The sequence below is a fragment of the Leptopilina boulardi genome, unplaced genomic scaffold (assembly GCF_019393585.1).
Source record: "Leptopilina boulardi isolate dan_hultmark-lab unplaced genomic scaffold, ZJU_Lbou_2.1 LbouV2_370, whole genome shotgun sequence".
Classification (NCBI taxonomy): Eukaryota; Metazoa; Arthropoda; class Insecta; order Hymenoptera; family Figitidae; genus Leptopilina; species Leptopilina boulardi.
In genome coordinates, this window is record NW_026137941.1 from 262534 (window position 1) to 285421 (window position 22888).

At 27.9% G+C, this 22888-nt stretch overlaps 1 protein-coding gene across 5 annotated transcripts in view; it reads right to left on the bottom strand.

Annotated features, from left to right (window-relative positions):
* Positions 1–22888, bottom strand: part of LOC127287470 (protein dead ringer) — a 125018-nt gene that overhangs the window by 4887 nt on the left and 97243 nt on the right. For 4 of the 5 annotated variants that reach the window (XM_051314414.1, XM_051314412.1, XM_051314413.1 and 1 more), the window contains 2 exons: positions 2924–3107; positions 145–470 (listed from right to left, as the gene is read on the bottom strand). In XM_051314414.1, the coding sequence (XP_051170371.1) occupies positions 145–470; positions 2924–3107 (510 nt within the window). The remainder of the gene's footprint in view (positions 1–144; positions 471–2923; positions 3108–22888) is intronic. The other variant, XM_051314415.1, reaches the window with a different exon arrangement.

Consider the following 22888-nt stretch of genomic DNA (forward strand, 5'->3'; position numbering starts at 1 on the left):
CTCCAGTAAAGAAAAATTATTATAAATCGAAATAATTAAAAAAATGATGGAAATTTTCCTTTCCGCGATTAAAAAAAAGGAAAAAAAAAAAAATCTCTAAATATATGTTTTGGCTAAACCAGGTACCAATAATTATTGGCTCACCGGCATTAGGTTGTCCCATTGTTCCTTGTGGATGCTGTGGATGATGAGGATGTGATAGGGGTGTATGAACACCGCCTCCATTAACCAAAGATGGCCCGTGATGTTGTCCACCTGTCACCGCTGTGACAAGTGACAAGGGTGACATTTGTGGATGAAGGGCCAATGAACTTGGATTCCTCTGTACCAGGGTCTCACCTGCACCACCGTATGCACCATAACTGCTTCTTCGTCCCTCCCTTCGATTTCCATCGATTGCCGCTTGTAATTCAGCTGGTGTTGACAAATGCCTCCTATCGCATTCATATGGATAAAGATATTTCATGTATCTGTAATTGAGAGAAAAAAAAAATCTTTTAATTTTCAAAATTTTTTCAAAATATTCCTATTTATAGCGAAAAAAAAATAATTCAATTTTTTTTCGACGATTTTCGATTCTTAAAAAAAATAATATCAAAAGAGAATTGAAAATATATTTGTAATTTTCGAAAAAAGAAAATTTAAAAAAATCAATTTTTAGGGAAAAAATGAGATAATCCCATTCAATTATTTTCTTTTAATTCGTTGACTTCCGTTTCTTAATGAAATTAATTTTTTTTTTCTTCTTTTGAATAATTTTTATGCTTTCAAAAATTCCATTTTTGGAGCTTTATTAAATATTTCAAAAAAAATCGTATAGCGAACAAATTAACTTTATTTTATCAGAGAGAAATCTTTTTATTTTTTTCTCTTCTTTTTTTTTTTTGAGTGATTTTTATGTGCGCGCGGGTGAAACGAAAAATTGACGAGCAAACCTCCAAGTCTCGCTGGTTTTCAAAATTGCCTTTTTGCCTTTCACCCCGACAAAGAGGGATAATTCGCAAATATTATTTATTTTGACGTGGTATATCGATTTTTAGTGCTGAGAGAGAAAGAGAGAAAGAAAGAGAGCCTTTTCTCTCTTTCTCTCTTTATATACATATACACACGCGTCAAATATATATATATATATATACCCAAAGCCTATAATTCGCTCAGGGATCGTTCGGTTTTTACGATTGTCTGCCAGACTGCAGGCGAAAAACTATACTGAAAAAAAGCTCGTACGCGCTCTCGACCATCCATTTGTCCATATGAACCGGTATATAGATAAACATTTATTTCCCACACTACTATACCTTGCTATTATTATTTCTTTTCAGAAAAGAAATTTTCTAAAAAAAAAAAAAGAAAAAAGACAAAAAAAGACACTTTTTTTCTCTTTTTCTATAACACACAGAGCAAACTATTAAATGCATTCAGTAAAAAATATAAAATAAGCCCTATTTTCTTATATTGATTTCCCTGATGGAAAAAAATAGTGATTGCTGTGTATATATTTACTTTTTAAAAATATCTATTATAATGTAAATGATTTTCCATGAAAAATAAGAAATTTCCTCGTATATCAATTTAAGTAAAATGTCAATTCCAATTTGACTTTTAATTTTTTCGGCAATTTTTTTTTTTTCCTATTATTATATTATTTTTGTTTGTATTACTTTTATTTTTATTATTTTTATTTGTATTACTTTTATTTTTATTATTTTTATTTGTATTACCTTTAATTTTATTATTTTTATTTGTATTACTTTTATTTAATTTTTGAGAACTTTGCCAAAAAAAAGAAATTTCCATTATTTTCGCAATTTGGTAAATTTTGTTTCTCATACTATAAGAATTTTAGAAAATTTTGCAAAAAAAAAATAAAATGTGAAGAATAAAAAGGAAAATAGTGTTGAAGCAAAAAGGGATGAAGCAAAATTGTATTAAGAAACTAATGGACTAATTTATGAATTATAAACGCGACGTGACAACGTCAAAGTGAAAATAGCCTCGACGATGCTTTGTGGCTTGCGCGACAAAATGCAAGGAACGTCATATGGTTTATCCATCATTTTTGCAGAGGCAAATGCGATCCGCCTTTACTCGTCACAAGAGCCTTGAAAAGTGACATTGCCCTCGCTTTCAAATCAATTATCCATATATATTTTTTCACCTCGAAAACAAAAAAAGAATTCATCTCGTCTATATGTTGAAACGTTTCTGTTATTTGATCTGCTCCATCATTTATCAAAAATATATGATTTGAATTCTAAATAGAAAAATTCGAAACATGAATTTTTATTTTAAAAAAATTTCTAATTTATCGAATTTTAATTTGTTCGAAATTTTTTTTGTACAAATTTTTAATTAATAGAATTTTTAAGACGCCGAATTTTCATTTGTCCGAAATTACAAATATCCGAACAAACAATTGTAATGTAAAAATTCTGACAAACAAAAAATTCGTGTATACAAAATTTTTGTTACAAATTCGTATAGAAAGAAATTCTATTAAATTTTATTTGAAAAATTGAAAATTCGTCAAAAAAATAATTATTTCAAAATATTTTCGCGATTTTGGATTCAATAACAAAAAAAAAAAATAAAATAAAATAATATTGTCTAATAAAAATATTGTCCGAAATTACAAATATCCGAACAAACAATTGTAATGTAAAAATTCTGACAAACAAAAATTCGGTAGCTTAAATTTTTTTTTTTTTAAATTCGTATAGAAAGAAATTCTATAAAATTTTACTTGAAAAATTGAAAATTCGTCTAAAAAATAATTATTTCAAAATATTTTCGCGATTTTGGATTCAATAACAAAAAAATAAAATAAAATAATAATAAATAAATAACAAATAACAAATAAATACAAAAAAACATTGCTTCATTAAAAATGCAAATTATTAAAGAATTGTCACGATCTACTTACTGTGTGCGCAGTGTAAATGCGGCAGAAGTAATGCTTGACGGAAGATGAAGACCTTTGATAATTTCCTGCCATAGTTTCTTGTTAATGACATCTACTAATCCACCTCGGGCAATGACTAAATTATAAAGTTCATAGAGGTCCAACACTGACTTTGCCATAATTGGTAATCGATTTATTGGCGTACCTGAAAAAAAAAAAAACGTAAAAAATTAATATTTCTCATCTAAATCAAATAACAAAATTTTAATATATTTCTCAATAAATAAATAAAAATATTTTAATATAAATTTCACATTTTGATTCAATTTCTCCAATTACAATTCTAAAAAGAAATTTTCCCGTCTCAACAAAAAAAACCAGAGTGAAAAATCGAATTTAGGGTTTTTTTTTCGAAAAAGAAGGGCGGATTCGTCGATTGTTAAGTAGTAAAAACCCTTGGTGAATTTTACGAGTTTGTCCAAAGAGAAAGAGAGAGAGAAAGTCTACGGGCGTTAACGAGAGTAATAACGAATTCGCGACTATCACGCAAGACCAACGTAGTTTTTACGAGCTTGCGAACGATTCTGTTCTCTCTTTCTCTCTCTTGGGTTTTGTAATACATTTCGCGCACGTGTATTTTCTACATATTGTATCCTATACATGAAGAAGAGTTACGAACTATATAGAAAAAAAATATATATACATAAAACTTGTATGTATATATATATATATGATGTATATACAAACGCAAAGTTAAGTATCGCAAAGATCGTTTATCCGCCATCGACGACGAAGGGTTGCCGCCATTCCTGGCCGGAGCAATAACGTCCCTAAGAGTAGTAGGGGAACCAACAATTTCGGGCTATCGAGCTTGGCCCCTCCGGGTTTATTATTGGCCCCGCAATTATTGTTGATATACGCGGCCCAGCAACCAGTTTTATAATGCTCCTGCGCTATATAATATCGCCAGGACGCAACAATAAAGTCCGCTGGCAAAATGGCGACGATTTTTTTTCCTCTCTCTCTCTCTCTCTCTCTCTCTCGACAATTACATATTCTCCATACGATTCACATGTCCTGATAACAATTTCTTCATTTTTAACTAGAAATTTTTTAAGTTATTATTAAAATAATATTATTATTATTATTGTAACGAAATTAAATATTAAAAAAATTTCTTGGATAAAGAAAAGAGACTTTGTCGCTGTAAATAAATAGAATTAATAATTATTAAAAAAAAAGAATTGAAATTACTCGCGCTGTTTGACTATAATTTCTTGGTAATTACATTCCTCTATTGTCTTTTGATTGTACTACGTGTATAGTATAATAACAATATGAAATGTTGATAAAAATGACCTCGCTTAATGACATTCATTGATAAATATTAACTATAATGATAGATAAGCTAAGCTCATTAGTGTTCGCTTAAAAATATTGTCTATTAAAAAATTAACTTTTTTTTTCCAGATAAGATTATATTATAGAGAGAAAGATTATATAATAAGAAAAAGAAAAAATATTTCGAAATCTATAAATATAAATTTTGAAATATTTTGTTTAACAATTTAACTAATTTAGAATTTAATTATTATTTTTTAATTTTTATATTAGTTTTCTATTTTTTCTATTTGTTATCTGTCTAGGCATGAATATTTATTACTAATACTAAATCATTTTTTTTTTTTATTAAAGATAAAATATCAAAATATTTCGAAATCTATTTTTATAGATTTCGAAAACATTATAAACAATTATTTTAATTTGGTAAATTATTTATTTATTAATGTTAATTATAAAAAAATTCATATTACGTGGAAAAATAGAAACAAATAGAAAACTAATATAAAAATTAAAAAATAATAAATAAATTTGAAAAATTATTATTAAAAATTAGAAAACAACTATTAGGAATATAAAAATAAAAAAATTAACAGAAAACAAAAATAAACAAATTTTTAAGAGAAAAAACAATTGAAAATTGACAATTAAAAAAAATCTATAAAAATCATAATTTATTCTTAAATCAAAAAAGAAGTAATTTCAATTTATAAAGAAAAATTTTAATAAATTCTGCAAAGAATCGAAAATATTAAATTAGAATCAAAAAATCAGTGAAACATTTGAAAATTCGGTTCAGGAAAATTTTCTCCTATGGAAATTCTCTTATAAAAATTATAATTTATTCTTTTTACCCGGAGGGGAGTTATTTATTAAAAAAAAAATAAATAAATATTATGCGAAAAAAAAATATTAAATTAGAATCAAATCAACAAAAATACAAATTGTAAAATAACGTCAAAATTTTTTCACCTAATGGTTATTTTATAGCGCTCTATAAATTTCCCCAAAAAAAAATAACAATATCCGCTACAAATACTTCAATATTGTAGGTATAAAGAAATATATTATCCTCTCGCAAATGCAACAATATAAAAGTTCCACTATATATATTTGCCAAAGAAATCCAATCAAGTTGAATTTTTTTTTTCCCTTACTCATAACTAAAAAGTAAAATTATCGAAATAAAATCCCCTTCTATGGTATATTGCAAGAAAATTGGAAAAAAATTCAACTTGAAATAGTGTAATAAAAATAAAATCGATTCGAGAGAGAGAGAGACGATACTTAATATCACGATGTAATGATTATCATCCCTCTTTTGCCAATTCTCCAACGCCATAGAGATACAATTTTATGGATGAATTTCTTTTCTTTGCCCCGTTTCATTTTTTTTTTTTCCTCTTTCGATTTTACGAAGTGCCGAGACGAGAAAAGAGAATCAAGTCAATACACTTGCCAACCTTGTAATATTATATATATATATATTGTTCGAGAGACGAGAGACCCAACGCAGAAGGTCGTCGAGGAGGAAATTGAAGGAGAGGCAAAATGAGTTGGGGCAAAGAGAGGTGAGGATCGAAGATAAGAGGTCTTATTGTTTGACGCGGGTGAAAAGGAGGAAGAAGAATGAAAAAGGGCGAGCGAGTAAGAGAGAGAGAGAGAAGCATTTCAGGATGCGATTACGACTTTTCTTGGTAGGGCGTCCAATCAGCAGTTATTTTTATAATGGCCGCCAACGTTGGTCCCGACGAGAGTGCGGTACCAAGTCACGGTGGCCATTGCATGCTTCTCAACTTTTCAACGAGATTGCCAAAGTAGGCCCTTTTGCTCCCCCACCAAGTTTGCACTCAATATTTATTGTCAGCTGAAAAAATTAATTTACAATTAATTCATTAGATTCTCTTTTAATTAGGCGAATTTCGAATTTTATGTTTCAATTTTCAAAAAAGGGGAAAAAACACCCAAAGAGGTGTTTTAATTTAATTTAAAACAAGAAATTCTATAAAAGAATCGAAAGATAAAATCATTATTACTTTTTGTTCTTTTTTTAAAGGGGGAAAAAATCGGTGAATTTAATTTGCATTAACTGAATTTCATATTTCGGAAGATATTTCCACTATATTAATTAATAAAGAAAAGAAAATTAATTAGTATTAAATATTAACAAAAATTGAATTTGAATTACATATTGTAATTGAATTATTGAAAAAATAATTGAAAAATATTTTCTCTGAAAAGGCAAATTACATTCGATTGAAACGAAATATAATTGTACGAAGGATATTGGACCAATAGATTGTTTTCGCAGACGATTTCGAATATAATATATAAGAAAGACAATAAAAAAAAAAGAGGGTGAAGTCTATATATATATATGGGTTGTGTCTCGATAATTAGTACAGGAAACAAAATGTTGCATTTTATGGGTTATTGTGATGGACGAAAGAGAAAGAGAGAGAGAAAGAGGAAGAAAGAGCGGGTGGAGGAGTGTCCAATCTAATAACGATCGGTTATGTTGGGAGGCCTTTATTAACCCACGCATACAGACGCTCCTCGTGTTAGCGCAAAAGTCTTATATAGCTTTAAGAGGGTTTTTAGACGCGCGAAACGACTTTTCCCAGAATCTCGCGTGACGACCGTGGAATATATCTATCGAATATGCTGGCTGCCAGCTATATATGTGACGTTCCATGAGGAAAGGGATCTTAGCTGCAATAGACGCATTTTCCAGAAAAGATATTTAAAGTAGAGCGTCCCTGATTGGTTGAGACCCTCCATCGAAAATCAGCCCCACCACCTTACTACTACATCGTTCCTACAGCTCACGCTTACGACAAGTATACTAGTGTAGAAGTGGTGGGGATGGTTTCTGTAGTCCGTGCTGGAACGCGATTAACATGGTAATGATTAATGCTTTATAACAAAAAAACTAAATAGAAAAGTACAATTTTTAACTTTTGTATCTGAAAGAGCAACTCAAGATCTATCGACTGATATCAAAAACTCAATTTTCATTTTTTTGCAGCTAAGGTCCCTTTCCTCATGGAACGTCACATATATATATATATAATAGCAAAATACCTTTACCCCTGGCTTATTTCTAACCTAAATGATGTATAATAATTCGTCTGGATCGACTTGTACCAGGTTCTAAGTTTCCATTTCATTCTTCTTTTGTGTTTATTAATTTCGATTATCGTGTTACTTTCACATTATTTATTCTATTTCTCTCTCCAGGGTTAAGAAAAAAAATCAGTCGTTAAATTGTATATTGCCAATTTCCACGGTACAAATTCGACAAATCAATTCTTTCATTACTTTTTTCCGATTTTTTTCGTTTATTGACTAATTTATTATTTGTAGATAAATAATAAATTATTAGTGAAAATAATTCTAAATGAATTTTTTGTTCCAAATTGATTGGATTAGAAAAATAATAAAAACCTTGTTTGCTTATATTCCCGCGATGAATATTTTTCTATTTCTGAATTTTTTTTTCAACATTCCATATTTTTTTACCTTTCCTTCTAACACGAAACCTTAAATTTTATATAATTTGTGTTTCAATATTGTTAAAGCGAAATTTGTTGTGTTTCTTTTTTTTTTTTTTTTTTTGCATCCTTAAATGACAAGTCTGGCTATTATTGGCTCTTCGAATAGTAGAAACCAGACTTTTTTTTTATAACAGATATTTCTCTCTCTCTATCTTTGGAGTAAATTGTGTCTGAGCCTGAGGGCCAAATTCAGTTAACAGAGAAACAGTAAAAATCACGATATTATTACAGAGAGGATGAAACGTTAGAAAAAAAATCCCAAAAGCCTTGAGGGTATTTTGCAGAAAAAAAAAAAACAGAAAAGGAAAGGAGACACGAAAAAAAAAAATTTCTCGCAATTCAAGATAAAGGATTAAAATCCTCTATTGCGTAACTTTGATCTCAAAGAGTTCAAAAATAATTGGGATAGATTATTTGAATTTCTTGAAAATGATCATTACCAGTTTCTAAGAAGATGGTTTTCAAAATTCAAAATCAAAAAATGTTTGCGAAATGAAGAAGAATTTGAAAATTCCAAAATGAAGATTCGAAAATTTACAAGTTTTGGCGAAGAAATCGAAATTGTCGAATTGAATATAATCCACAGGATTCAATGTTTACGAGTTCGAAAAACAGATTATTGAAAAATAAAAAAATCTCTCGAAAAAAGAGGCAAATTTTGCGAAAATAAAAAAATAGTAATCTTTTTTTTTTCTTTTCTTCCTTCGTTCTTTCCATATTAACATCAAGAATTTGAAATTGAAATAATCTGAAAATTAAAAATTCGAAATTAGAGCAATCGGAAAAAATAATAGTCAAAAATATTGAAAAATATCAAAAACTGAAACAAAAATACGAAATTAGAGCAATCAAAAAAATAGTAATCAATTCAATTTTTTCTAACTCGAATTTTGTAACTTCAAGAAAAACGAACATTTTTAGAATATTTTCAAAACGAATTTTTTTTTTTTTTTGCGGTTAATTACACGGAGAAAAAGAAAAAGTAATTTTTACTACTTTCAGAGTAAAACTGGACCAACTCGAAGTTTCTGCGCATCTCTGGCAATTTTTACTACAAAAATAGTAAAATTTATTATTTCTGTAGTAAATTTTACTGTTTCCGTAGTAAGTTTTACTATTTCTAGAGTAAATTTTACTATTTTTGGAGTAAAAATTGCCAGAGATGCGCAAAAACTTCGAGTTGGTCCAGTTTTACTCTGAAAGTAGTAAAAGTTACTTTATAAAAGAAATCTTTTTTCTCCGTGTATGAATAAAACTATTTCCCCTAGAATAATGAAAACAAATTTACGAATTTTTTAACTTCAAAAAAATCCTTTTTTCTTGGTAGCTTTTTTAGAATATTTTCAAAACGGACATTTTTTTTTGTGATTAATTATGAAAAAATTATTTCCCCTTGAAAAAAAATTTACGAATCTCAAATGATTTCAGGTAATATATTATAAAAATGACAACGTGTGCTAAATTTCACGTTATTATCATTTAAGTCATTAAATTCAAAATAGTGAATTAAAATCCGAGTCAAATGGTCTATTTCATGGTGCATTTAAGGTGTGGAAAAGAGCATATATATATATATATATATACATATATACAAAATGAATATATGAAATAATAAAATGAATCATAAAGACCATAAAGTTGTGCATTTACACCTGGTAGATTTGGACTTTTAGTAGTTATGGTCTAACAAAGTCAGATCTAAACTGGTTATTTATTTATTTTTTTTTTCTTTTTTTTGGCACTCAGGTAGCATTGGATTATTTTCTTTTTTATATCAGTCGCTTTTGGAAGTATATATATATATATATATATATATATATATATATATATATATTCGTTTCGTTTTTGCACAAAACCCTATTGGAATCGTATATACTCGTGCAGCTTCTGCCTTCTCTTTTCGAACTTGACAGTTTAACTCGCGACGGATCGTAAATTACGGCAATATTTCCGCGAAATCCTAACAAGATTATAAACCAGATTGTAGCACACTTCGTTTTCTCTCTCTTTCTCTCCTCTTTGTATATAAGTATATATCCATCCACCCCCTTTGCCTCTTTCTTTTTCGTGATGTTGAGATCTATTTATAATACAGACGCACACATATACACGTATACACAAAAGATGTTTCGCGTCTTTTGCCGGAGAGATCCAGCCGGTGAGGTAGTAAACGTCAAGTGTATTTTATATGAAAACTCCACCCCCGTCCCAAGAGAGAAAGAGTGTCTGATGGTTGCAATGCCAATTTCGCTCCTTTTACATGACGACCGATAATACCAGAGAGAGAGAGAGAGCTGGCTAACAAAGTTAACCCGTGAGACTTCGTCTGAAAAAAAAATTTTCTTTTTTTTTTTTTTTTAATAACTTATCGCTGATGCGTCCTCGTCTCTTTCTCCTATTTACTTCTCTCTCTTCACTTTCTTATTATGTGTCTCGTTACTTCTTCTCCATCAATAAAACCGAATACTTGAAGAGCCTCCAAGAGGCGATTGTTTCAAATTCCAACGATGGGATTATTTTTTGTTGCGCTTTTTTCTGTTTTTGAATATGATTCGATTTTTCGTTTGCTGTAATATGAAGAAGCTGAAACTGGCACCTAATTATTAGCATCCATTTAATTATTGAAATTTTCAGGTTGGTATTGAAACAAAAGAATAACAAAAATCTCAAACATCAAAAGAAAAGTATATAATTCAATGGTTATTCATTAGAAAACAAATGAATACGACGAAAAAATATCAAAAATAAATTTAAATATTTTTTTAAATAAATAATGAAAATAATAACGACAACATTAAAATTTACAATTATAAATGATTCTATTATTATTTATTAATGAATGCATTTAAAATGGGGGAGAATATTATTATTTTTTTTTAAAGCAAGTAGAAGTTAAAGAAAATTAATTTAATTTTGAAAAGATTTTCCATTCAAATTCTACGAAAAATTATTAATTACAAATATTTTTCGTTAAAGATTCGGAAAAAAATTTCTAATTTCTCCCTTAAATAAAATTTAACACTTACAATATTTTTTTCAACTTCTTTGGGTCACAAAAAGACTGAAAAAACTATTGCAAGTGTTAAATTTTATTCAAGGGAGAAATTGGAATTTTTTTTCTGAATTATGGAAGAAAAATCTCTGTAATTTCGTCCAGAGTCCGAGTCGCAATTTTTTTTTTAGCTTCCTTTGGTCCCCAATTGACTAAAAAAATATTGGAAATCGTTAAATTTTATTCAAGGAAGAAATTGGAATTTTTTTTCCGAATTATTAAAGAAAAATCTTTGTAATTTCGTTTGGAATCCAAGTCCAAGTCAAAAATAATATTCTCCCCCCTTTTTAAATGCATTCATTAATAAATAATAATAGAATCATTTGTAATTGTAAATTTTAATGTTGTTGTTATTATTTTCATTATTTATTTTAAAAAATATTTAAATTTATTTTTGATATTTTTTCGTCGTATTCATTTGTTTTCTAATGAATAACCTTTGAATTATATACTTTTCTTTTAATGTTTGAGATTTTTGACAAATGGTATTTTTTTGTTTCAATACCAACTTGAAAATTTCAAAAATTAAATGGGTGCTAATAATTAGGTGCCAGCTTCAGCTTCATTGCTGTAATTTCGAATTTGTAATTTTAAATTCTTAAGAAAAATTTTTTTTCCGTGACTATTTTTGATATCAAAATTCTCAAAAGAGAAAAAAAGAGAGAAATAAACCAAAATCACGGGAGAAAAGAATTATTTAGAAAAAGGATTATAATTATACGATTTTTGATTAATCCTAACGATTATGATGGCGATTAGCATATATATATATAAATCCAAACAAACAAATCAGAGACAGAACGTCCTATTTACCGGTCGGGATGCCACTATCGAGGCATCGAAATCACCAGGGGGGATTCCCCTTATAGCATGTATATATTGTCTCTCTCACCCTTCGACCACTTGTTGCTCTCGATCAAATAATTGTATCTCTCTCTTTCTCTTTTCTATATTTTCTCTCCTTTATGAAATAATCCTCTCTCTCTCTCTCGATTAAAAATTGAAGCGTGGGCTTATTTTGAAAAAATAAAATGATTTGTAAAATAAATTTTATATAAGAGAAACTTGTATATAGATATTCTCAAGGGATGTCTCCTCTGAATTCAAGATAGACAAAACACGATCATTCTTCGAGGGCGTGGTTCTATACAGGCTTTGAATATAATTTCAGTCCAAAATCCATATCTGAATAACAACTTGGGTGGGCCAGTACCCATCATCGTTATTATTTTCATCAGCGCAATTTTTTCAATATCAACCTGAAAAATATTGATAATTTTATTAGTGGTTACTAAAATTCATTATGGGGAAAAAAATTATTTCGCTAACGAAAAAAAAATGGCCAAAAGGAAATTTTATTAGTTAACAAAAAAAAAAAAAACAAAGAAATTATTTGGCTAACAAAAAAAATTGCCTAAAAGAAGAAATTTCATGAGTAAACAAAAAATTATTCTCCTAACGAAAAAAAAAAACTCGAAATTTTATTAATCGAAGCAATAAACAAAAAAATTATTCTGCTAATGAAAAAAAATTCCTTAAATACAAAATTTTCAGATCGAATAAATAGTAATAAATTTTCAATATTATTGTACAATATTTTAAAGTACTTAATTTATTTTTACAGCTTTAATTAGTTTTGGTGAAAATTTTTTTTGGAAAAAAAAAATCTTTTTTAGAAGTATATAGAAAGGTGAGACGAAAACTATCGAGTTAAAATTGTTCAAAGTGAGGTTTCTTTAATGTCAGACGAAATAACAACAGAGAAAGAGAGAGAAAAAGAAAAAAAGAGAGAGAGAGAGGATAATAAAATCTTCAAATAATATCTCGCGCGATAAACCACGACTCAGACTCGGGGTTTTTGGTGTGCCTTTGATAAACTTTACGAGACAATTTGATTCGCTTGGTCACCGCTCCGGTTATATTACTCCATGTGCGCGAGTCTAAAACTCTCATATAATATAATCGCCCTTACTTTTACTTCTCTTTTCCTTCGTCGCTTCTTCTCTACCAAAGTGAACAGAAGAGAACAATAATTTCCTTCTCGTGAATTTCAGACCAATTTTCAAAATTTTCAACTCTTTTTATTCTATTTTTTATTTTCTATATTTTATTTTTTGTTCTATTTTTTATTCTACTTTTTATTTTTCTTTTATTTTCTTTTTTTTCTATTTTTTCTTTTCTTTTCTTTTAATTTTTATTTCATTTTATTTTTCTAATTTATCTAAACAGCATTTTTTGGTTTATTTTTTCAAATAAAATTGAATTATTAAAAATAATCGATTTTTCTTGCGAGAAATAATTGGGTAAAAGTTTCTTTTCTTTTTTCGCCAATTAAAAAAACAAATAATATACTTGAAACATATGTGGTGAGATTACTGACAGATATTCATTCGTTTTTCTATATGTCGTTTTAAAAAATGACGCCTCTTCCTTCGAGCAGCTGGAATATAACTGACAAGCACTTGCCAACAATGTGGCGAAGCTTTGATGTGACGTAAAATGGCACGTTTAAGAGGTTTCGTTTCTTTACGCCTCGCGGATCGTTTGTACAACTTTATTTCAATGTTTACGTGAATCTTCTTGAAATGATGACCCCATGATCATAATCCTTATGTCGAAGAAAAAAAAACAAACAAATAAAACATCCCTCCTTTTCACTTATCGGGTAAATTTTATTTTTTCCAAAAAAATGATTGAATTGGAAAAAAATAAAATTAAACAAAAAAAAAACAAATTTTGGAAAGAAAATAGAATAGACGGAAAAATTCGAAATCTCGAGACAAAAAAAAAGAAGAAAAAAAAATGGATTATTTGGAAATGTGAAGAATTTTTGAAAATAATTTTGCAATATTGATGATTTTCTTGGCGCGCAACTATGAATTAATGTTTATGGCGCCTTGAGGGCAAGTCCAGCTAACATCGATCCAAAATCAAACTAACTATGAAAACACTTCTCCTTCAGCTGTTATCCGACAGCTGTCTGTTTTGCTAAAATGCAGTTTACTGAAGAAACGACTTGATTAAGAAATCACTCTAATCCTGAAAAATACTCACGCACATTTTATTTTTATCTCCCCAAATATACAAATCACAATTTCAAAATAATTTTCTAAAACATATTTTTTCTTAAGCAATTAATATAATAATAATTATAAAAATAGTAATTCATATAATATTAAATAATAAATATAGTAATTATATATGAATTATTATTTTACTATTAAGAATTATAATAACTAATAACAATTAATTAATTAATTTTCCCCAAAAATATAAAAAATTATTTTTCATTTTAATTTCGAAATTTGCAAAACTTTCCAATTCGTTGAATTGCACGTATGTTTTTTTTTTTAATGAATTCAAGCATAATTAAATAAGTACACCCAAAAAAGTGTATTTCTGAGTAGAAAAAGAAACGGTTACTCCTTTTTTTTCGTTTTTTAATTTAAAGACAAAAGAGTAAAAACATTTTTACGTTTTCACTGTGTGTTTGTGTGTGACCCAAATCAGAATATATATGAATTCGTCAAGGGTCGTAAAATTGCCTCGTACGACTTTAGGCTTTAATTACGTTAATCGTGGTCCGAGGAAGTCGGCAAAAAAACTTTGGTGGTAAATGGTGATAATGGATTAACTTCGCTGTGACATTTAAAACAAACGATATAAAGCGCAATTTATTTTATTTTATATATATATATATTTCTGAATAATAGTTTCTATATCAATAAGTTTTTTTTATTCTTTTTTTCATTCAAGGCCAGTTTTATTAGTCACTGAAATTATTATTACTTATCGAAAAAGTCAGAAATGAGTCATTAAAATATAAAACAATTTTTTCAGTGTATATTAATTGGAAAAATAAATGAAGAGAAGATAAAATTTTTAGAAAAATTAATTTAATAAAAAAATTTTTTAAATTTGTTTCAATATTTTAATTTTCTTAATTAAAAAATTGAAAAAATAATTTAAATTCTTTATGAAATTGTTTTTTTTTTTTTTTTTTTTTGAATAGGTGGAAATTTTTTCAAAAAGAAAATAAAACGAAATTTTGTATTGAAAATGAATTGAACGGGAGAGAAGAGGAGAGAAGTGAAATTGAAGAAGTGAGGTTGGCGATATATATTATACGAACCCCCCAGAGCGATCGGCGTTGTTGTGAAATATTAATAAGCAAATTAGTCGAGACATAGTACCCCGCGCGCCAATATACAAAATCGCCACGATATAGTGTAGAAGTGGCGGTCGGCCCGTCTATAACAGTCGTATTTCACTTCCCACGTCTTTTAAAACGCCGCAAAGCGTAAAATGTATTTATTCCTCTATATATAATATAAATCCTTTATTCACTTTTTTTTAAAACCCCTTTGATTTTTATTAATCCATTTTCTATATACCCTCGTCATTATTATTGAACGTATTTATTTTTAATTCAACAAAAATAGAAATTTGAATTTAAAAAAAAAAATTCTCCCTTTTCTGTATTAAATGAAAATTAAAAATAGAAATTTTAACAGAATCAATTATCAGAAAGAGAAAATTTAGAATAAAAAATAATTTTTAGAAAGCTTTGAAAAAATTTAAAACACTGAAGAATTATTCGAAAAATTTGGAAATAGATTTTCTGTATTAAATGAAAATTAAAAATAGAAATTTTTACAGAATCAATTATCAGAAAGAGAAAATTTAGAATAAAAAATAATCTTTAGCTCTGAAAAAATTCAAAATACTGAAGAATTATTCGAAAAATTTGGAAATAGATTTTCTGTATTAGATTTTCTGTATTAAATGAAAATTAAAAATATAAATTTTTACAGAATCAATTATCAGAAAGAGGAAATTTAGAATAAAAAATAATTTTTAGAAAGCTCTGAAAAAATTCAAAACACTGAAGAATTATTCGAAAAATTTGGAAATAGATATCTGCAAAATTAAAAATAAAAAAGAATTTTTAAATCAGTAAAAAAAAAATTCTAATAAAAAATCAAAACTAATAATACTAATAAAAATCAACTACTAATAATAATATAATTTATCAGTATTTTTTTTTATAAATTATTATAGACTACTAAAAAAAAAATTGAAAATCAAAACAAAATAATTAAAGAAAAAACAAGTTTTTGATAACTAAATCCAAAATATCCCCCCCCACGCCCTATTTTGTATAACAATGCTTTGTCACGATGATCAAACATAACGTGTGGTACTTGGAATCCTATTCAAGGATACGAGGAGAGCGAGAGAAGAGAACATGAATGAAGTAAAAAAAAAAAAGAAAAAAAAAAGAAAAAGAAAAAAAGAAACTGTGAATGGCCCCGTGGCACGAGTCACCAGTCCAGACACTCTCTGTAAGCAGCCAGGTACACTTTTCAACCAAGTCATTGGAGAGAAAACTACCTGCATAATAGCGCGCGTCCCACACGTTAAAATAGTTTACATTCAGAGCTTGTTATATTATGTTCAAGTCCAATTTTTCGGTTCCCTTTCATCGCGGGAATCTCTTCTGAATACACATATATATATACATATATGATGCCCTTTCTTTAAGCCGTATTTAAAGCGAAAATTTGTTTTCAGCAAATTGTATTTCTATTAGGTGCGGAGAGACAGAATTTCTCAAATAAAAAAAAAATGAAACTCCATAAAAAAAGGTTTTACACTGCGGTAAATTGATTATATCATTTGCGTCTTCTTCGAGAGAGTTTTTTGTTGTTTTTTTTTAAGAAAGTGATATTTTTTCGAGAGGAGGAAACTCTTTTTAATTTGACGGAAAAAAAAGAAGAATTTTTCTGTCACATTCTTATGAACAATCATTAACAATTTTTAAGTATGCTTTACATCATAGTTATATTTTTAATCTGAAACGAAGACGATATAAAAAAAAAAACCTGTCAAACTGTCTGATGTATTCAAAAATTTTTTTTAATAGAAAATAAAAAAATTCGTGAATTTATTTTTCGTTTTGTTTCACAATATTTAATTATTAGTGAATTTATTAAAAATATTAATTATTATTCAAAGAAAATTCGTTGTAAATTAGAAAAAAAAATTACAAAATACAAAGAAAATTCTGTATAATTTAGAAAAAAAAAGAAAAAAAGGGTAAAAAATTGATAAAATTGAAAGAAAATAGCGTGAATTTAAAAAAAAGGGGTAAAAATATTCAAACAGCTGCGAAAAACAGTTGGGATTTTTTTTCGGATATAGGAAAATAAAAATGAAACCAAAGAAAGTAATTTCAGATATTTCTCCAAGTTGGAAGAGAGCAACGGATAATTAATTCACTGACTGACAGTTCTCGAAGGAGGGGTTTTACGCGTTCTAACTCCGTTTTGCAAATTCGAAATGGAGAACCTCTCGCGTAAGAGAGATGGGCGAGGGGATGAGATAGCTTTTGGCAAGTCAAGAATTCGACAATTACGTCACTGGTGTGTAAAGGATGATCATCGCCCTGGCGTCGGTGAGTCTAGAATGTGCACACGTCATTCTGTTAAATGCTTTTCGCGCGCGCAAACTACTGCCATCACTTCACATTTCAAACGAAAAAGAGAGAGAGAGAGAGTAAGAAATCGAGAACGTGCCCTGTTAAAGAAATCGAATCGAATTTAAAAAAATCATTTTCAAAATGCAAATTTGGCAAAGAAGATTTAATTAGAACCATTAAGAAATGAATAATTTTTTCTTTTCCAAAAATGAAAATAAATAAAATAAAAAATAAATAAAGTAAATAATAAATAAAATGAAATTTTTAAATTTAATTTCTAAATGTTTCTAAATCAATTTCTAAATTTCGAAACTGGGAAATTGCAAATTTATTTAGAAATCGAATTTCAAAAAATCATTTTCAAAATGCAAATTTGTCAAAGAAGGTTTAATTAGAACCATTAAGAAATGAATAATTTTTTCTTTTCCAAAAATAAAGGACAAAATGAAATTTTTAAATTTAATTTCTAAACGTTTCTAAACGTTTCTAAATCAATTTCTAGATTTCGAAACTGGAAAATTGCAATTTATTTAGAAATTCAAATGAGCGTAAAAGAGATATCTTCAAAAGAGTTGAAAAGAAAAATTTTTGACGAGCATTACGAATCCTTTTTGTAAAATCAAGGAACTTTGAAAGGATTGAAAATAAATGCCTTTTATACCTGAAACAATTTTCAGGAAAAAGCGCCACATTAACGACTGATTTATATTTCAAAAATAATCTTCTTATAGAATAACAAAGAAATTTGTTTCCACAATTATTTTTAATTTTTAATTGTTTTTAGAAAAAAAATTTTAATCATTTATTTTATTATCAAATAAATATATTTTCCAAATAATTTTTTTATTTCAATCAAAATTATTCAAATAGAGTTAAATTATTTTCTAATTATTTCATTATTTTCATTTATTTTATTTTAATTAAATTTTATTTTTCAATTTGCATGATACAAAATATTTTTCCCCCTGTGTTTCGAATTCTACATTGAAGAAGGAAAAAAAGGTGCATTATATAGTCAATAAGAGTTGAAATATAAAAAAAAAAAAAGAAACAATATCTGACACGAAAGCGCTATCTTTGCGTAGCGTGGCTGCGATTGCTGGGAGGCATTCATCATCATCATTATATATTAACATCGCGGGGGCACATCATTATTCTGGGATTCCGAATAATTGACGATGATTGGTCCCGGGACTGGAGGAGAATTCAGAAGGATTTTTTATTTGATCACGAAACTTCCCCGAAATGGCAATAGTTCGCGAATTTTTTGTTTTTTTTTCCTCTATTTAATTACTTAATGAGTACCTATTCTAAATAATTGACCAGTAGTCAAAGTAGTTCACATCATTTCTAATAGAAAATAATGTTTTTTTAGAAAAAGCTATTAATACGAAAAAATTTTTTTTTAAAAAACGTCTTGAAAAAAGATCTGAAAATATTTCTCTTTAAGAGAGAGAGAAAGAGAAAACAATTGAATTTTGGAGCATTAATTTAGCGAATATGAAATGATTTCCGGTTAGTCGAGAACCAAGTTCATAAATAAATGGAGACCGCTATAAAATAAAATCCCCGAGAACCGTCGTGCTCGATGGGGCGGATCTCCAGGGTCCGCAGTCATCGAAATCATTGTGAACGACGACGGATATGTCTTTGACGGATCGCTTGTAAAACCAGGGTCGTCAAAAAATCATTTCTCGGAAGTGGAGAAAGCGAAATTTGCTTCTCGTGATCAATCCATTGGCCACAAAATTCTCTCTCTCTCTCTCTCTCTCTCTCTCTTGCTCTCAAGTTTTGGGACGCCCGCTGCTTTTATATTTTCGAGGGCCTTAAACCGAGATTATGTCAGGATTACAGTGGCTCGTTTGTGCCCTTAACTGAAAAACGTTTTTCAACTTTTGAACCAATGTTCATCGAATATACACCACAAACACAATATTGAGAAAGAGAGAGAGAGAGAGAAAAGGATTGCGTGTTTCAGGCAGATGAAAACGGAAGAACGATGATGATAGAAGGGTTTTTGTGTCATTGTTTCAAGTTTTTTTTTTTCTTTTTCAAAAAAAAAAAAAAAGGCGTAAATCGCCGTCCCCAGACCGCAATTAAAGTTGGTAACACTGATTTGTTTCGGTTAAAGAATCTCTCAACGATTATGAAATTCAACTAATAATTATTTTTGATACAAAACTTTGTTTTTTTTTCTTTTTTCTTTCTTTGCTCCACAATGAAAGGAACAAAGAAATCCTTGATCAATGTCTAGACGGGAAGAAAAAAAAATTATTCAAAATTGAAAATAATTTTTCCCATCAAACTGTTTTTCAATTGTTTTAATTAATTTAAATCAATAATTAATAATTCGAGAAGATCATAAAAATTAACAACGAATAATGAAAAAGAGAAAAAAACGAGTATTCCAAATCCAAAAGTATGAAGATAAATATTTTCCCTTTCTGAAACAGAAGAGCTTTGATTAAAAAATAATACTAGCAACAGAAAAAAATCGAAATATGAAGATCATTTAGCAAAAAGTCCTGAAACAGAAGAAATTGATGAAAAAAAAAATCAAATTTTCCACAAATTCGTAATAAAAAATTAATTTGAAAATTTGAAAAATATGGAAAAAGAAATATTTAAAATAGAAAAAATTGATAAAAAAAATCAAATTTTCCACAAATTCATAATAAAAAATTAATTTGAAAATTTGAAAAATATTTAAAATAGAAAAATAAATTTTTTGTCTATTAATTTTATCAAAATTTGTAAAATTTTCAACACCATGTCTCATTTTCATTGATTGTGTGCGTTTTGTTTTTGACGCTTGTTAAAGTTATATTTTAACGTTAAGGAAAACTTTTCAAGATCGTTTTAACTCACCCGATATTTTAACACCGCTATAGGGATATTTTATGAGCGCGTTACGTCACAAGCCGTCCGCGCCATAACTCATGCGGAGGAGTCTAAAGAGTCTGTTTTCTATTATGTCGCGGTTTAAATCTCTTAACTCTTCTTTCTAATCCTGCGAGGCCGCGAGGACTATATAACAAGATATACTTAACATTAAATAACACTCTTCAATTTTATTCGCAAACTCATTTCTATAAATATTATTCAAAAAAAATTACAAATTTAAAAAATTCAATAAATTAATTTAAAAAATTAATTTAACTCTCTAAATCTGTTTTACTAATTCAAAAAGAGAAAATTTGTAATATTAAATTTAACTTCAGATTTAAAACAACAATTTAGAAATATAAAAATATAAAATACAATTTTAAATAAAGATATTTATGTATTTCACTAATTGGATATTGTAAATAGATTTTTGTATATTAAGAAATATATTTTTGTCAAGCTCCTGCGGCTCACTTAAAAAGAGCGAGTCTTTCCTTCAATAATATAAAAATCGAAAACATTTAAAAGCTCTAAAGAAATTGCCCAGAGAGACGAAATGAAGTCAACTTTATAAAATAGTTTGCAAATGCCGTGCCGTCATGCAGTTACAAAAGAGAGAAGTATATACGTATGGTACGTGCCTACAACACAAAATAACGAATAATAAAAAAAATTCTTCATTTTCGTATTAAGTAAATCACGTCGTCGTCGTCTCTCTCTCTCTCTCTCTCTCTCTTTTTTTTTTCTACTATGTGAATATTGTTAGTTAATGGAAATACTTTCCGGGCGTGAGCAATATAACGCCGTCTCGCGTGTATAAACCTCGCAAATAATCCTAAAAAGGTGAAAACCCCATTGTATAGTAAATCGAAAACGATTTTTTTTTTAAATACAATTTTTTTCTCCCTCTAAAAAAAAAAAAACAAAAAACGTAATTGAAAATGGAATTTAATTAATAATTGAAAAATAAAAAGATTTTGTGCCGCGAAATATAACTGCAACCTCGCATGATAACTAATGAGTTGGCACACGGCCAAAGACACGAAAAGGGCTCTAGTTCAATTTTCCTCAAGTGATGTATAACACACGCCGATAAATGTTGTGACATGTTCACTGTGTAAACATATCAAATTAGACGAAACCCTTCGTTAATTTTTCATATTATTTTTTCTCTCTCTTTTACAGCAATATTTTTAAAATTTTTCCTCCCGATAAAAATTCCTAACTGTTTTTTTTTTTTATAAATAAAAATATTTACTAATTAGTTTTGAAATTCGTCAGATAATTCGAAATACTGTAAAAAAAAAAATATTCAGAAATAATTTCTATCCTAATTTTTTTATAAATAAAAAAATATTTACTAATTAGTTGAAATTCGTCAGATAATTGGAAATGCTATAAAAAAAAAATATTTCGGAATAATAAATCATTTCAGGGGAAGAAGATATAATTTCTTTTTAAAAGATGATGGCAATCTAAAGGGACATAATGAGAGTAATGTAAAAACCGTTAAATTGCACACGACAAGATCACGAAATATTTAACACAAGTTTTTTTTTTTTTTTTTTTGAAAAATTATTTACAGATATATCACTAATTAGTGGAAGTATAAAATAATAATTCTCATATTTAGAGTGGAAAATATTTTCTAAATTAAAATTTTATACATTTTCATTATATTTATTGCATTTTATACAAAATTTTCTCAAATTATTTAAAGAATCAAAAAAAGGTAAGAATAATTCTTTCGATTTTTTTAATTAAAATACCTGATTTTGAAATTAGTTAAGGGTTAAGATTTCGATTCAATAAAATTAATCAGATAAGATGAATTTTCCTTTTTGCAAATAAGAATAGGCATTCTTTCGCATATACATATTAATATCGTTCTGATACAAATGCCACGGTGAGATGTAAAAGAGAGAAACGAATATAATACACGCGTAAAGAAGCGAGAGAAGAATGAGAAGCAAATTTGCATATTAAACGGCTTGAGATTTATAACCATTGAGTTAAAAAACAGTTTGAAGGTGCGAGCAAGCAATATAGTCAATAAATAAAAAAATATAATAGTTGATCCAGACTCTTATATATTCTCGATTTAAAATCAACTCTTGTTCAAATTTTTCATTACATTATTTAGCATTTGTTATACGTCCATTTTAATTTATAATCGTACAACTAAATTTATTATAAAATTCGACAATTTCCTTTTTCCAATAATTTTTAATTTATAAAAAATTAAATGAAATTTGAGATTAATTTAAAAATTTTTAAGAAATTTTTTACTTAGAGAAAAAAGGAAGAAAATTTGTTTAAATAAAAAATTGGTTTTTAAAAATGAAAATTATTATTATTTAAAGTCAGCGGAAGCAACAGTTTACTAACACACCACGTGTGAGTCGAGAGAGAAATATATATTCGTGGTACCCCCTACGGGGCTGGTTATTGTGCCAACGAGGGACCCGTGTACTATAATTCAACACTAAAGGAACATATAAGGCCCCGCGATGTCGACGCGCCAATGAAACACATATCATAAAAGGTCATTCATCAACCCCCCTCCCCCTTTCTCCCCATCTATTAGTTCAAGCTCACCACCAATTTGTGTCAACTATTCTTTTTTTTTTTCAATCTAATCTCCCGAAACATCTTTCTTTCTTTCCTTA